This window comes from Nomascus leucogenys, chromosome 9, assembly GCF_006542625.1.
Source record: "Nomascus leucogenys isolate Asia chromosome 9, Asia_NLE_v1, whole genome shotgun sequence".
Taxonomy (NCBI): Eukaryota; Metazoa; Chordata; class Mammalia; order Primates; family Hylobatidae; genus Nomascus; species Nomascus leucogenys.
This window is the reverse complement of record NC_044389.1, coordinates 85,285,847-85,302,349: the sequence shown is the minus strand read 5'-3', so window position 1 is coordinate 85,302,349 and position 16,503 is coordinate 85,285,847. Positions and strand designations below refer to the sequence as shown.

The following is a 16,503-nucleotide window of genomic DNA, read 5'->3' as shown; positions in this document are numbered from 1 at the left end:
AGAAGTGGAGGCATGGTGGCTTCCACCTAGATTTTAAGGAATGTAATGAAAAGACTGGGAGCTCAGGTGGAGATTTGTTGCAGGGCCAGAGCCACTGCAGTGTACCTCCCCTAGGGCAATGCTGAGCAGAAATGTAGGGTTGGAGCTGCCACAAAGAGTCTGTACCAGGGCAATGCCTAGTGAATCCATGAATTGGACCACCAGTGGGACTCCAGAACTATAGAGCCATTGCCACCATACGACCTCAGCCTGGAAAAGCCACAGGTATCCAACTCCAACCAGTGAGAGCAGCCGTGTGGCTATGCCCAACAAAGCAATGGAGGTGGAGCTGCCCAAGGCTTTAGGGATAAAAACTCCCCACTGTGCCCAGGAGGTAGCACATGGAGTGGATAATTATTCTGGAGCTTTAAGATTTAGTGTCTGCCCTGCTGAGTTTTGAACTTGCTCGAGGCCTGTCACCTCTTTCTTCTTTTGGCCTATTTCTCCCTTTTGGAATGGGACTGTCTGCCATATGACTATTCCACCATTGTATCTTGGAAGTAAATAACTTGTTGTTGTTTTTTTTATTTTATTTTACAGGCTCATAGCTAGAAGGAACTTGCCTTGAGTCTTATATGAGACTTTGGACTTTGACCTTTGAATTGTTGCTGGAATACATTAAGACTCTGGTGACCATTGAGATTGAGTAATTACATTTTATAGTGTAAGAGGGACATGAGTTTGGGGTTCCAAGGGTGGAATGCCATGGTTTCTGTGTCTCTGCCAAAAATCATGTTGGAACCTTTAAGAGGTAGGGCCTAATGGGAGATGCTTGGGTCATGGGGGCTCTGCCATTTTGAGCAGCTTGGTACAGTCCTCATGTAGTGAATGAGTTCTTGCTCTCATGAAACTGGATTGGTTCCTGTGGGAATAGATTAGTTACCCTGAGAATGGATTGTTATAAAGCAACCCATTGTACAAGGTTGTACCTTGCGTTTGGCCTCTTGGCACATTCCCACTTCCTCTTTGGTCTTCTGCCATGTTGTGATGCACTGCTAAAGCCCTCACAAGAAGCTAAGCAGATACTGGTGCCATGCTTCTTGAACTTCCCAGTCTGGAGAAACATGAGCTAAATAAACCTCTTTATACAGTCTCAGATATTCTATTGTAACAACATAAAACAAACTAAGACATTTATTTTTGATGCTATTGTGATTGGAATTGTTTTCTTTATTTCATCTTTGTATTGTTTGTTGCTACTACATATATAACCGATTTTTGTATATTGATCATATACTCTACAAACTTTCTAAGCCCCCCTCTTAGTTCTCATAAGTCTGGGAGGGGGTGTGGTATGTGGGTGTGTATGTGGGTGTGTTCCTTAGGATTTTCTGTATACAAGGCTAACAATAAAAAGAGTTGTCTTTTTTCCATACCTTTTTTCCTTGACTATTGCACAAACTAAGACCTGTGGTGCATTGTTAAATAGAAGTGGTAAACACAGATATCTTTGCATGTTTCCTAATCTAGAGGGAAGCACATTTTTACCATTAAGTATGTTGGCTATAGGCTTCTGGTAGATGCCTTGATCATTTGAAGAAGTTCCCTTCTATTCATAAGTTGATGAGATTTTTTTTAATATATGAGTGTTGAATTCTGTCAAATGCTTTTCTGTCTCTTATTGAGGTGATCATATGGTTTTGTCCTTTATTCTGTTAATATAGTTTATTACATTGACTTTTGGATGTTAAGTCAACCTCACATTCCTGAGATAAACTTCATTTGATTATGGTATAAAATCCTTTTCTTATGTTGCTCAATTACGTTTGCTAATATTTGGTTAAGAATTTTTATGTCTAGGTTCACAAGGGATATTGGTATATAGCTGTGTTTTCTTGTAATGTCTTTGTCTTGTTTTGATATCAGGGTAGTATTGATATCAAATGAAATAAAGTTAGTTGGGAAGTTTCCTTCCTCCTCTATTTCCTGAATAAAGTTTTTGTAACATTGGTATTATTTCCTCCCTTAATAGTTTGATAGAATTCACCAGTGAAGTATATTTTTTCTCTATAGGAAGATTTGAAATTACTGATGCAATTTCTTTACTTGATATTGGTATTTGTTTTTTTTTTCCTTTTTCCTTGAGTCAGTTTTGGTAATTTGTGTCTTTCTAGGAATTGTTCTATTTTGTCTAAGTTGTCCAATTTTTTGCCTTAAAGTTATTATGCTATTTTCTTAACATCCTTTTAAGGGTAGGGTCTGTGGTGATATTTCTCTTTGATTCTTGATTTTGGGAATTAGTATCTTCTTTCTTTTTTCTTGGTCAATGTAACTAAATATTATTTATCTGCTTGACTTTCTGAAATAAGCAATTTTGGATTTCTTTGGTTGTTTTTAATGTTATCCTGTTCTGTATTTATCGTTTTCCACTGTGACCTTTTTATTTCATACATCCTACTTACTTTTGGCTTGGTTTACTCATCTTTTTCTAGAGTCTTAAGATGGAAGTTTTAATTTTCAATTTTAGATTATTTTTCTTTCTGTTTTTAAAGCTATACATTTTCCTCTATACACTGCTTTAATTGCATCCTGTAAATAATGCTATGTTATTGGTTTTTTGTATTTTAAGTTTATAACATTTTATTTATAAAAATAGGCTGGGGGAAAAGGATTTATACCACTGCATTCTTTCCTGGGGGAGAACTATTTTGGGCCATTTTTGAAATTTTTTTCCTCTTAACAATTTTCGAAGTCACATTTGAATTCCTTCAGAATGGTATTTGTCAACAAAAAAGCTCAAGTGAAAAGGAGGAGGGAAACTGGGGAAGCATGAAGAAAGGGAGTGAGAGAAGGAGTGGACATACAACAGTCAACACATAAAGAAATGGCTTTTACTGAAATGACTCTGCCCTGTGCCTCATGCACTAGGTGATGCAAGCATGCTGCTCAGACATCAACACCAAATGTCATTTAGAAATGGTAGTCTTCTCTGGGTTCTGAAGGACACTTGTTCCCCAACATGACACTATTAAATGATGCTTTCAAGGCGGACACTAAGACATTACTCCAAAGAGAAGGCTGTGGTGGCAGATGCTGGGGCCATATTATTCGTAGTCCTTCTTGGTGTGACAGGCCTGAAATAACTCCAGAGTTGAGGCTAGCACTAAGCTTCCAAACCATAAGGCATAGTGCTGCATGTGATGGATTACCACCCGAACCTCTGCAAGCTTAGGTTTGATTCTCCTACCACTGAGCTCCTTAGTGAGTTTTAATCTGGCATGTACCACTCTTCAAATCTCTCTGTAATTGAGGTTCAAATCCCTGAATATGGTCAAACCCCTTGAAAGAACAACATTCTTATACAGTGGACAATGCACATCAATGGGACAGTTTTGTATTCATCAACAACATTCAAGATGGATTCCATAAAGTCTGGGTTGGCAAACTCTGGGTAAAAAAATATTTCAGGCTGCAGGAACCTTTTGTAACCAACATCTGTTATGAACTTCTCCTGGTTGATCACATTGATACCTGTGTACTGTTTGATCCACTTCCAGGGATCCACATCATGCTTAGCAAATTCCTTGACTATATCAGGGCAAATGTAACAGTATTTCTCCTTAATGCCTTTTGTGGTCTCCAGTGACTGCTCAAGAGGGATTCCTACCTCCCTCTCCCTTAGCAGCTGTTGAATGAAATACACAGTATCACCTACAATCAGGATGTGATTGATGCAGCTCCCAATTACATAACCTTCCACAACTGGGAGAACATGGGTGACTCCATCTCCTTTGTCAATGACTATACTCATTAACATACATTCACCCACTTGTTGAGATGTCCAAGATACTGCCAAGGCCAGTACCTGCTGAACTGCAATGTAGAATCCTGGTACATTAAATAATTCAAACATAATTTCTGTAAAAATGCTCTGTATTTTCTAGTGTATTCAGTGGAAGTTCTGTCATTAAAAAATAATGGTCCTCAGATTCTGCTCAAAGATATTTAAAAACCACTTGCTCCATGGACCTTTCCATAATATCCCAGTCTTCAGTGATTCCATGTCATATTAACCACTTTGTAGCATACATAGATTTATCAATGGCTTCATCCTGTATGAAAAAGTCAAGGTCATCAACTCCCCTCAACATTCTCCTTTGGGCTTTGTCAACTACCTTTGCCGACTCTCTGATAGAAATACATGAAAGAATAGTAAACTATGGCTCAGTGTTGCCTGCATAGCCAAGCTTGGAATATCTACTGAGGATCACAGGGCTGAGACCCAGAGCAGTGGGTGCAGCTCAACCTCCAGGTGTGGGCTGGATGCCAGGGGCTGAGAGCAAGGCAATGGAGGAGCCAGGGTGGGCACCAAGTGGCTCTTATCAGATGCCACAGTCTGCCACACAGGAAGGCAGGAATCCCGCCATGCTTGGAATACACAGCACTTAGCCCCACTGGCCACCCTGGAGCACCCTGCCACCATCCACTTGGCAACCCACTCACCCCATACACCACGTCTCCTGTGTGTTTCCACTTTTATTCATTTTAAGATATATTGTAGCTGGGTGCAGCAAACCACATGGCACGTGTATACCTATGTAACAAACCTGCACGTTCTACACATGTATCCCAGAACTTAAAGTACAATAAATTTTAAAAAGGAATATTTTAAAGGATCAACCTACTATTTGACAGTCATGGAAATAGTGAATGGGAATTAAAGGGAAAAAATAAGTTAGCAAAGGAAGGGAAGAGGAAACGGAAAAAGAAAGGGAAGAAAAGGAAAAGGGAAATATAAGAAAAGAGCCAAATAAATAAATAAGTAAACAAATAATAAGTGACTGAAAGTCTGGGATTTGGCAAATACTATTCAGACAACACTGACAAAATAGGCCTCTTGCTAAAAATAGCAGAATGCACAAAGTATAGGAGCAGCCTGTCTGTCCTGAGAGGCTGGGGAGGTTTAGGAAAAGAGGCTGGGGAGATTTGAGACAGATCTGAAGTATGTAGTCAGTTTTTGCTTGGTGAAAAAAGTAATCATGGGTGATTCAGAAAAAGGAAGATACTTACATAGTAATTGTTTTGTACCTTTTTTAGTCTTGTATTACTTTCATAAAATTATCTTTGCATCAAAAGTTATTAACACTTTCAGGACTCCTTGTATGCAAAATTCATTGAATTGCATTTCTTAATTTGTGATCGCACTGGTAATTTATCTAGCACAATGAGCTGAACATGTGTCTTTATGTTTAAAGGGAAAAATAAAATTCAAAACAGCATATTTGATGTAATTTATGATTAGATAATAGAGAAATATCAATTTTAATATATTTTTTAGAAAGTAAAGCTTAGGCCTGTCACGGTGGCTCATGCCTGTAATCCCAGCACTTTGGGAGGCTGAGGCGGGCGGATCACCTGAGGTTGGGAGTTCAAGACCAGCCTGACCAACATGGAGAAACCCTGTCTCTACTAAAAATACCAAATTAGCCGGGTATGGTGCTGCATGCCCTGTAATCCCAGCTACTTGGGAGGCTGAGGCAGGAGAGTCGCTTGAACCCAGGAGGCGGAAGTTGTGGTGAGCCGAGATCACGCCATTGCACTCCAGCCTGGGCAACAAGAGCGAAACTCCATCTCAAAAAAATAAATAAATAAATAAAATAAAGCTTAATGAACATTTCTTATTAGCAGAACTACTAAAAAAATATAGTGACTCTAAACTCATATCTTACCATGCAGTAGGAGATGTGTATCAGAATTTAAGCAGCAGAGAAATCATTTTTAACTTTTTTTTTATTTTTACTTATCAAAAAACCATATGAGCTAAAAATAACAAGGCTTCCTAAAATGTACAAACCTCACCACAGCTTTATCACACTGTTTTTTGGGGGGTTTTGCTATTTTAAAATATAAAATAATTCTTCAGTATAACTCACAATTATTTAAGTATCAGCAATACTTTGTTATTTATATTAATAAATTCTGCTTCCTTTTGTGAGATTAATTGCTCCATAGCCTTTGCCAGTCTGTTTCTGGGCATTTTACTATTTCTCTACTCAGAGTTGTAATTGCCCTTTACCTATCCTTCTTAATCAGAACATCTTTCCTTTATACCACTTTTTAAAAAATAAATTTAATACTTAATTCAATTTAATACTTCTAAATAAACATATATATATATATATAATATAGTCAAGTTCATTAGGAATATATGTGTGATTTCTCACATTTCTTTAATGTCCAAAAAGATATCCCACTGCATATATGTTTTCTGGTGGGTTTTAATGTACATATTATTTATTATTCTTTTTTCGTGACACTAGTGCTTCTCAAATTATCTATGATGAAGAAACAGATGTGGTTTTTTGTTTTGTTTTTCTTTTATAAAAAAAACTTTTATTTTGGGTTCCAGGGTACATGTTCAGGTTTGTAACATAGGTAAACTTGTGTCATGTGGGTTTGTTGTACAGATTATTTTGTCACCTAGGGACTAAGCTTAGTAGATTAATACCCAATTGTTTTTGTTTTTAATTTCCTATTTGATGTAGACTGACATTTACTTTTTATAAGATACAGTGTCAAATTGCTATAGAAGTTTGTAACCACTCTCCATTTCTGTGTTTGTCTTGTCACTGAGAACAAATCCTTGGCACTAGCCAAGCAGGCCCCTGACCAACAGCACAGGGGAGCATCCTTCCGGCTCCTTGCTTCCTGTCAGCGTTCCGCTCACTAGACAAGTGCCTGAACCACCCCCTTCTCTTGTCTATTGATATTCAAGCAAAATCTCAATGCAAAAAGAGAATCCATGATGTAATTAGATAAGATAAAGTGTTCTTTTTGCATATATCCTAAAAAATATCTTTCCTCAAAAATGTCAAAAATTATATTACCAGAAATGTTCTGATTCTCCTAGAATGCAAGAATTCCTGGAAGAACATCTTAACAGATTGCAATGTTCTTTCATGCTCACTAGTTCATTTTATTGTAACAAAACCTATTTATGTTGGCAGGAGATAATTTTTTTATCCCCATTTTACAGACAATAAAACTGACAGGTTAAAAAAATTACATATATATACTAATTACACTTGTGTTTTCTTCTTTCACCCATAATTACCATTTGCATATATATATATATATATATATGTCTCCTAATCTCCTATCCTTTTACATTCAACCTGCTTGTTTTATCTAAAGTTTGTTTCTTGTAGGCACCATATAGCTGAATCTTGTTTTTTTAAAGTCCTGTACAGTAGTAGTTGCCTTTTTATTTTAGTCCATTCACATAATTATTGATATGGTTGGACTTGCATTTAACATTTTGTTATTTGTTTTCTATGTGTCATGTTTTTTTGTTTTTCTTTTCTTACATTACTGCTTCTTTCATGTTAACCAAGTATTTTTAGTGCCCTATTTCAATTTCTCTGTTGATTTTTTTTTTTTTTTGAGACAGAGTCTTGTTCTGTCGCCCAGGCTGGAAGTGCAGTGGCGGGATCTTGGCTCACTGCAAGCTCCACCTCCTGAGTTCACGCCAGTCTCCTGCCTCAGCCTCCCAAGTAGCTGGGACTACAGGTGCCCGCCACCACTCCTGGCTAATTTTTTTGTATTTTCAGTAGACATGGGGTTTCACCATGTTAGCCAGGATAGTCTCCATCTCCTGACCTTGTGATCTGCCCACCACAGCCTCCCAAAGTGCTGGGATTACAGGTGTGAGCCACTGCGCCCGGCTTCTCTGGGGCTTACTTTTTTAAGAGACAATGGCATGGTCATAGCTTATTGCAGCCTCAAACTCCTGGGCTCAATCAGTCCTCTCATCTTTGCCTGTCAAGTAGCTGGGACTACAGGCATGTGTCATCACACCTGGGTAATTTTGCTTAAATTTTTTAGAGACAGGTGTATTAGTCCATTCTTGCATTGCTTTCAAATATCTGAGACTCAATAATTTATAAGAGGTTTAATTGCCTCACAGTTCTTCAGGCTGTACAGGAAGCATAGAGGCTTCTGCTTCTGGGAAGTCTTCAGGAAGCTTACAATCATGGCAGAAGGCAAAGACATGTCACATAGTGAAAGCAGGAGTAAAAGAGCAAGGGGCAGTGCCACACACTTTTAAATGACGAGATCTCACAAGAATTTACTCACTGCCCCAAGGATAGCACCAAGAGGATGGTACTAACCATTCATGAGAAATCTGCCCCCATGATCCATTCACCTCCCAGCAGGACCTATCTCCAACATTGGGGATAACAATTCAACATGAGATTTGGGCAGGGACACATATCCAAACTATATCAACAGAGTTTCATTGTGTTGCTAGGGCTAGTCTCAATCTCCTAGCCTCAAGCAATACTTCTATCTCAGCCTCCCAAGTACCTTTGGGGATTATAATAATCAATCATCTTCACTTTTTACAATCTACTTTGGTTTAATAATTTTTACTTAATTCCAGTGTTATATAGCAACTTTGATCCAATGTACCTCTTATATGCTATGAACTCAGCAGTATTGTTATAGTTATTGCCTATAATAATCAGATGCTTTTTTAAAAAAAAGAGATGAAATCAGAATATGCACACACACACACACACACACACACACACACACAATCTTTTATACTTACAAATTTATTTACCATTTCCAGTGCCGTTTATTCCTTATAGGTTCAAGTTGCCATCTGGTGTCATATCCTTTTATCTTAAAAGCATTTTCTTTAGTGTTTCTTTAGCAAGGATAAGTTCTCTTTATTTTTATTTATCTGGAAATGTCTTTATTTCAGCTCCATTTTTGAAGGATCATTTAACTGGATACAGAATTCTTAATTGACAGTTATTTTTCTTTCCACTTTTGAAATGTTGCTTCATAAGGCCTCCATTTTTTTCAGATAAAAATGCCAGTATTGATCATATTATTGTTCCCCTGTATGTGATAAGTCATCTCTTGCTACTTTCATGATTTTCTTATTATCCTTGGTTTTCACCAATTTGACAATGATGGCTCTAGGTGTGAATCTCTTTGTGTTTATCCTACTTGAGATTTGTTGAACTTCTTATATCTGAAGATTAATGTTTTTCATAGCATTTTTGAAGTTTTCAGACATTACGTTTTCAAATATTTTTCTGCCCTCTTATCTCTCTCTTCTCCTGGAATTCCCATTATGCATATGTTAGTGCTCTTGATGGTATCCCATAAGTTTCTGAGGATCTGTTTATTATCCTTCATTCTTTTTTCTTTTTGTTCCTCAGATTGATTAACCTCTATTGGTCTATCTTCAAGTTCACTAGTACTTTCTTTCACAAGGTCAAATATGCTATTGAACCTTTCTAGTGACTTTTTCACTTTAACTGTTGTACTTTTCAATTCTAGATTCTATTTTTAAACATATTCTGTCTCCTATTCATATTCTCTATTAGACAGCACATTATCATATTTTTAATTTGAACATATTTATAATATATACTTTGAAAACTTTCTTTCTAAATCCAATATCTGAATTGAGACAGTTTCTATTCACTGCTTTTTTTCTAGAGTATGAGCCATATTTTCCTGTTTCCTTACATGTCTGATAATTTTTAATTGAAAACTAAACACTTTAATTATACATTATAGCAAATCTGGATTTGGTTTTTATTTGTGATTGTTTTTGTTGTTGTTATTGTTTTGGTAATTGGCTATACTTGTGCTGTGTAATCCTTCTGCCCAGTGGTTTTCAGCAGTGATGTCTTTTATATTGTGTTGTTGTTGTTATTGTTGTTTTAGCCTGTCTTTCTAGGGATTTCCTTTGTGTCTGTTGCATAGCTTGATTTTGGAGAGACATTATGTTAAAGCTAGTAAGGCTTCCACTCTCTGCCAAATAATCTGTGGGTGGGTGGGTGAATGCATTCAAAGTTGCAATTAATACTCAAGTCTTACTTCATTTTTACTTTTTGTCATACTCTCTTGAGTCTTTCCTGCACTTCTATACTTTTCCAATCGGCCGTATATGTGTGGAGAACTTATCTCAAACTTTCTATGATTCTCTCCTTTCCAGGATCTCTCTTTTTTTTTTTTTTTTTGAGTAATACTCAGGTTTTTAATTTATTATAGTGAATGGATACAAAGCAAAATTAGCAAAGGGAAAAAGTTGAATGTGGTAAAGTCTGGAGGATACCAGGCACAAACTTCCTGGAATCATCTCCTATGGAGTTACAAGGATGTGTTTCTCTTCCCCAGCATGAAATTTTGACAGCACATGTGCAATGTCGTCTACTGGGACCAGAGTCTCATTAGAGACTCAGTACTCAGGATTTTACAGAGGTTACTCTCCTTCACATATACCAGAATTCCAGACTCCCAGAAGAAAAGCAGCTGTTCAGAGTAAACCACATTGTTTGTATAAACAGTTTAGGCACAGTGAGCCACTCTTCTCAGTGAGAGAACTGGAACTTGGAACTGGAAACTCTAGCCTTGCATGTGGGTCTTTCTTTTCTTTGCTTGCTTGCTTGCTTTCTCTTTCTTTCTTTCTTTCTTCCTTTCTTTCTTTCTTTCTTTCTTTCTCTTTGTTTCTTTCTCTCTCTTTCTTCCTCTTTCTTTCTTTCTTTCTTTCTCTCTTTCTCTCTCTCTCTCTTTCTTTCTTTTTTAATTTTACTTTGAGTTCCAGGATACATGTGCAGAACGTGCAGTTTGTTACACAGGTATACTTGTGCCATGGTGGTTTGCTGCACCTATTGACCCTCAGGATCTCTCATTTAAATTTTTGTCTTGTCTTCTACTTCCCCAGTTGAAACTGCAACCTCAGACTAGCAAAACTGCAATTCTCTCTGTTCATTCCCAGACCACTCTGCTATATTTAACTGGCAAAACCATTGATTTCTTCCCTCTACTCCATACCAAATCCACCCCTGCCCCCAGCCCTAACAGGAAAGCTGCTGGGTTTTACATCCAGCTTCAAACTGGTAAAACTACAGTTTTTCCCAGCTGAGCTTGGGGATGAGAAGAGAGATGGGAGTGTATTAGTCCGTTTTCATTCTGCTGATAAAGACATACCCAAGACTGGGATGAAAAAGAGGTTTAATTGGACTTATAGTTCCAGATGGCTGGGGAGGCCTCAGAATCATGGCGGGAGATGAAAGGCACTTCTTACTTGGTGGCGGCAAGAGAAAATGAGGAAGATGCAAAAGCGGAAACCCCTGATAAAGCCATCAGATCTTGTGAGACTTATTCACTACCATGAGAACAGTATGGGGGGAACCACCCCCATGATTCAATTATCTCCCACCAGGTCTCTCCCACAACACATGGGAATTATGGGAGTACAATTCAAGATGAGATTTGGATGGGGACACAAAGCCAAACCATATCAGGGAGCAACCCCAGTCAGGAAGGGCTCAGACTTTTACCAATCCTACCCAAAACCCTAACACTTTTTTCAAGAATAAATGCTTCTTAAATTTGATAACTGCCTTTGATGAGTTTTCAGGGTCCTGAAATGATTGTTTTTGGTATTTCTACAATTTTGGGGGGGAGTTTTGGTGTGGAAATAAATTGCCAACCTTTTCATGTCACCTCCCAACCTTATCTTTATATCCTCTGATTAACAATTTTCATTAGTAATGTGTTACACAACCAATACTTGTTTAGACTAACCTACATTTTACCAATTTCTTTGCACATTGTTCCTTCCTTTTTGGTTCTATGTCATATTTCTAAAGCATATCTTTCAGTAGATTTGTCCCTGGTAAAAAATGGCATATGTTCTTAAGTGTATTTGTTTGACAATATCTTTCATTTGTCTTTTGTTCGAGTGACAGTTAACTGGCTACAGAATTCAACATTGAATGGTTTCTTTATCTCTGTACTTTGAAGATGTTATTTAATTATCTTCCATCTTCTATTGTTGCTGATAAGAATTGAGAATCTGCTCTATTGTTTATTCGATTATGATTAATCTCTCTTTCTCTGTCTAGATTCTTTAAGATTTTATTTTTGCCTTTGGTAGTCTATAGTTTCTCAACATTTTATCTAAGTATCTATTTTTATTTAATCCTGATTAGAACTCATGTGATTTCCTGTGCCCAAATCAATAAAAACCCTAATCAATTCTGTAAAATTTGAAGGCAGTTTTCTTCTCAAATATTATATCTTCTTCATTCTTTCAATTATGTTTCTGAAACTACCATTGGTTGTGTTTTAGATCTTTTCCATAATCTAAATCTGTCATTTTCCACCTCGGTTTTTTGTGTGTGTGCTATGCTCTTAAGTAATTTCCTCATATCTACTACTTTGCTGTGTTCTCTCTTCAGCCATGTCTAGACTGCTATTTGGGTACTTAGTGGGTTTTATTATTATTATTATTATTATTATACCTTAAGTTTTAGGGTACATGTGCACAATGTGCAGGTTTGTTACATATGTATCCATGTACTTAGTGGGTTTTTTTTTAGTTGAGTAAATTTTAAAGTTTTTTCTAGATGTTCTATTTAATTATTTTACAATACTTCCAAGTAATTTCTTCTTCTCATGTCTCCAATTTTTAAAAATTGTCTCTAGTCCCTTTGAAAATACATATTTTATAGTGTCTATCTAGTGGTTCTATTAGCTGAGGCATTTAGACATCTAATCCCATTCTTTGTTGTATCTGTTAACTTTTGCTCATGGGATATTTCTTATTTTAAGTTAGATTCACTTGGCTTTACCTTTGAGACTTTATGCAGTCTGGGATCAGGAGTGTCATTAGAGATTTTTTGAATTAGCATCTACTAAGTGTTCTAGGGATACTTCTATGCAGGGACACTTTTATGGTAGGTTTAGAACTTTGGGATCCCTAACTTGTGCACACAATGTAATTTGAGCCCTACACATAAGTTGGATGAGGCCAGTTTTACATATGAATTCTCAAAAAAGACTTTGCCACCCAGAGACCAGCTAAGACAAACTGCCTTGTCTTCTCAATTTGTCAGTAGGATGGCATTTTCTGGTCTGTGTTTTTTAATTTTTGGTTTTTGTTTTGTTTTGTTTTCTTGAGATGGAGTTTTGCTCTTGTCACCCAGGCTGGAGTGAAGTGGCGCCATCTCAGCTCACTGCAATGTCCGCCTCCTGAGTTGAAGCAATTCTCCTACCTCAGCCTCCCAAGTAGCTGGGATTACAGGCATGCGCCACCAGGCCAGGCTAATTGTTTGTATTTTTAATAGAGACGGCGTTTCACTGTGTTGGTCAGGCTCATCTTGAACTCCTGACCTTGGGTGATCCACCCGCCTCGGCCTCCCAAAGTGCTGGGATTACAGGAACAAGCCACCATGCCCAGCCTGGTCCATTCTTTTAGTAAGAGTTTAGCCCTCAAGGCTTCCAGTTTTGCAGGATGACAATAATCAGAGGGGAGGAGGAAAGATACTTTGTTCTAACTTTCTACCTGGAGTGAGTCAAAATCCTCCTCTTTTACCCTGGCAAATTCTATACAGCCAGAAAGGGGTCATAGCTAAAAAATTCATGTAAGCTGTTTTAAGAATATTAAAAGCATTAGCAATTATGATTCATAACAAATAAAGGTAGCCATTTAATTAGCATATGGAAATTTACCATGTTATTGTCTGTCCTTTACAGAAACCTATGGATTCCTCAGTGAGTAGCACCTAGTTGCCAGAAACAAGATGTCTAGTAACTTACACCTACTCATCTTATCTACCTCTACCTCCTACACATAATCTAAGATACTTTATATTTATTCCCACAAAATCTAGGTTCATTTCTTCCAGCCATTACCTCGTCTAATACATTTATGCCAAATATTGGTTGAATTATCATTTCAATACAAAGATTTAGTAGGTTCCTGTTAAAAGATTTGGCACCTTAACACTGTGATCTTCAATAAGGTTGTGAATTCTTATCACAGCCAATCATCCTCTTATTTTCCATCCTGATGAAAAAGTTATTTTAAAATATAAAATGAAGTAAATCTCATCATATTGCCATGATGTTTTTAACTATCATGTATTATAAGTTAGCATTTTCAAGAGTTCACATATAGGTTTTTTTTATTTTTTTATTTTTTTATTGAGACTGAGTCTCACTGTCACCCAGGCTGGAGTGCAGTGGCACAATCTTGGCTCACTGCAACCTCCACCTCCCGGATTCAAGCGATTCTCCTGACTCAGCCTCCCATGTAGCTAGGATTACAGGCACTCACCACCACACCTGGCTAATTTTTGCATTTTTAGTAGAGACGGGATTTCACTGTGTTGGCCAGGCTGGTCTCAAACGCCTGACCTCATGTGATCCAGCCTGCCTCAGCCTCCCAAAGTGCTGGGATTAAGGCGTGAGCCACTGCACCTGGCCCACATATAGGTTTTAAATATTTTTAAAATGAAAACACTTTGTTTAAAACCTACTTCATAAATTGACAGGTTATTTGGAATATATGTTAAGCAGATATCTCTTTCACCAAACTAGTAAGCAATGTTGATCTATACCATATATCATTTTACAGAACTGGCTATTAGCATATATGATAAAAGAGAATTGATCCTTTGTTTGTATACATCTATGTGTATGTAGATATATAGCTGCACGCTTTTTTGTATTTCAGGAGTTACACTGTTTGTGATATGGTGTATGACCTGGTCAATCTTAGGCTCTGAAGCTCTCCCTGGTGGAAATTTATTTGGATTGTTAATTATTTTTTATAGTGCCATTATTGGGGGAAAAATTTTACAACGCATTAGAATACCTTTAGTGCCTCCACTTCCACCTCTTCTTGGTAAGTATATAATTAGCTCTCTTTTCTTTATTATTGACTATATGCAAATTTTGAACATTTTCTTGTTGAATTAGTTATAATTCAGAAATATTTCAATGTAGTATGTTTTATATAGTTTCTTCATGTATGTATTTACTGTATGTGTGTGTGTGTGTACAGCTCCTTTATAGATACATTTATTTCTCTGTCTACATATATACACTCACAAGTTTTATCCAAAATTTATTTTTAAAATAAATTTAATATCCTTAGCACATTATTCCTGTTGCTTTATTGTTTAATAGAATCTTTAAAAATTTTAGATTCACGGAGTACATGTGCAGGTTTGGAACATGGATATATTGCATAATGGTGAGATTTGGGCTCTAGTGAACCCATCACCAAATAGTGAATACTATACCCAATAGGTAATTCTTCAAACTTAACCCTCCAACCCTCTGTCCTTTTGGACTCCCCAGTGTCTATTATTTCCATCTTTATATCCATATGTACCCATTGTTTAGCTCCCACATATAAGTGAGAACATGTGGTATTTGATTTTTCTGTTTCTGAGTTATTTCACTTAGGATAATGGTGTTCAGCTCTATCCATGTTGCTGCAAAGGACATGATGTCATTGTTTTTTATGACTGCATAGTATTCCATTGTTTATATGTACCACATTTTCTTTATTTAGTCATTTAAGTTGATTCCATGTCTTTTTATTGTGAATAGTGCTACAATGAACATATGTGTATATATGTCTTTATGGAAGAATGATTCACATGTTGAACCATCCTTGTATTTCTGGAGTAAAACCCACTTAACTATATTATCTTTTTGATGTACTATTAAATTCATTTTGCTAGTTGAGAATTTTTGCATCTATGTTCATCAGGGATATTGACCAGTAGTGTGTGTGTGTGTGTGTGTGTGTGTGTGTGTGTGTGTGTGTGTATGGCTTTGCCTGATTTGGGTATAATTGTGATACTAGATTCATAGAATGTGTTAGGGAGGGAGTCCCTCCTTGATTTTTTTGGATTAAGGTTCAGTCATCTTTGACCCTGAACTAGTATTCTAGTGGATTGTACCATGACCCTGAACTAGTGGATTGTACAATGAATAAATGAATGAATACAAATTATTGTAAAATAAAATTTTGTTAAGTATATGATAACCATACAAATGCATGACAATAAACAATGTGATATGACAACTCTTAGCCAGCCTACCATATTTATGATTGTTTTTGAACTGCATAGTGGGAGGAGGTGCTCCTTACAATTTTCACTTTGTAAACATTTATTCTTTGATTTTAACCATCACTGCTATAACCACCATCACTTGTGAATTCACCAAAAATTAAGTAAATAATTATCTTATTTGTTTTTATAAAACTTTGTAAAATGTATGTAGAGCTCACATTTATTTCATTGTTTAATACTAGAAGTGTTTTGGATCTTTATTTAGAAGTTTGGTGATGTTTTGTGACCAGAAATATGCTGTAGGAAATTGACTCTTGTTTATATCATTTAGCCTATGCTAAAATTGGTTTTGTTATATACCATTTTACTCAAAGTTGCCATTTCCAATAACCTATCAACGATGTTAAGTGAGAACTTACTGTATTCAAATATATCTAAATATTCAGTACAGTGGGCCAGGCATGGTGGCTCATGCCCATAATCCCAGCACTTTGGGAGGCCAAGGCAGGAGGATCGCCTGAGCCCAGGAGTTCAAAACCAGCCTGGGAAACATAGCAGACCTTGCCTTTACAAAATATTAAAAATTTTTCTGGGTCTCAGCTACTCAGGAGGCTAAGGC

General features: G+C 36.8%; 1 protein-coding gene and 1 pseudogene across 2 annotated transcripts in view; one reads left to right on the top strand and one right to left on the bottom strand.

The window, feature by feature from the left end:
- SLC9B1 (solute carrier family 9 member B1) overlaps positions 1-16,503 on the top strand; it is a 119,317-nt gene that overhangs the window by 59,111 nt on the left and 43,703 nt on the right. For both annotated transcript variants that reach the window (XM_003257468.3, XM_004089041.3), the window contains exon 4: positions 14,531-14,701. In XM_003257468.3, the coding sequence (XP_003257516.1) occupies positions 14,531-14,701 (171 nt within the window). The remainder of the gene's footprint in view (positions 1-14,530; positions 14,702-16,503) is intronic.
- Positions 3,033-4,406, bottom strand: LOC100607416 (annotated as a pseudogene).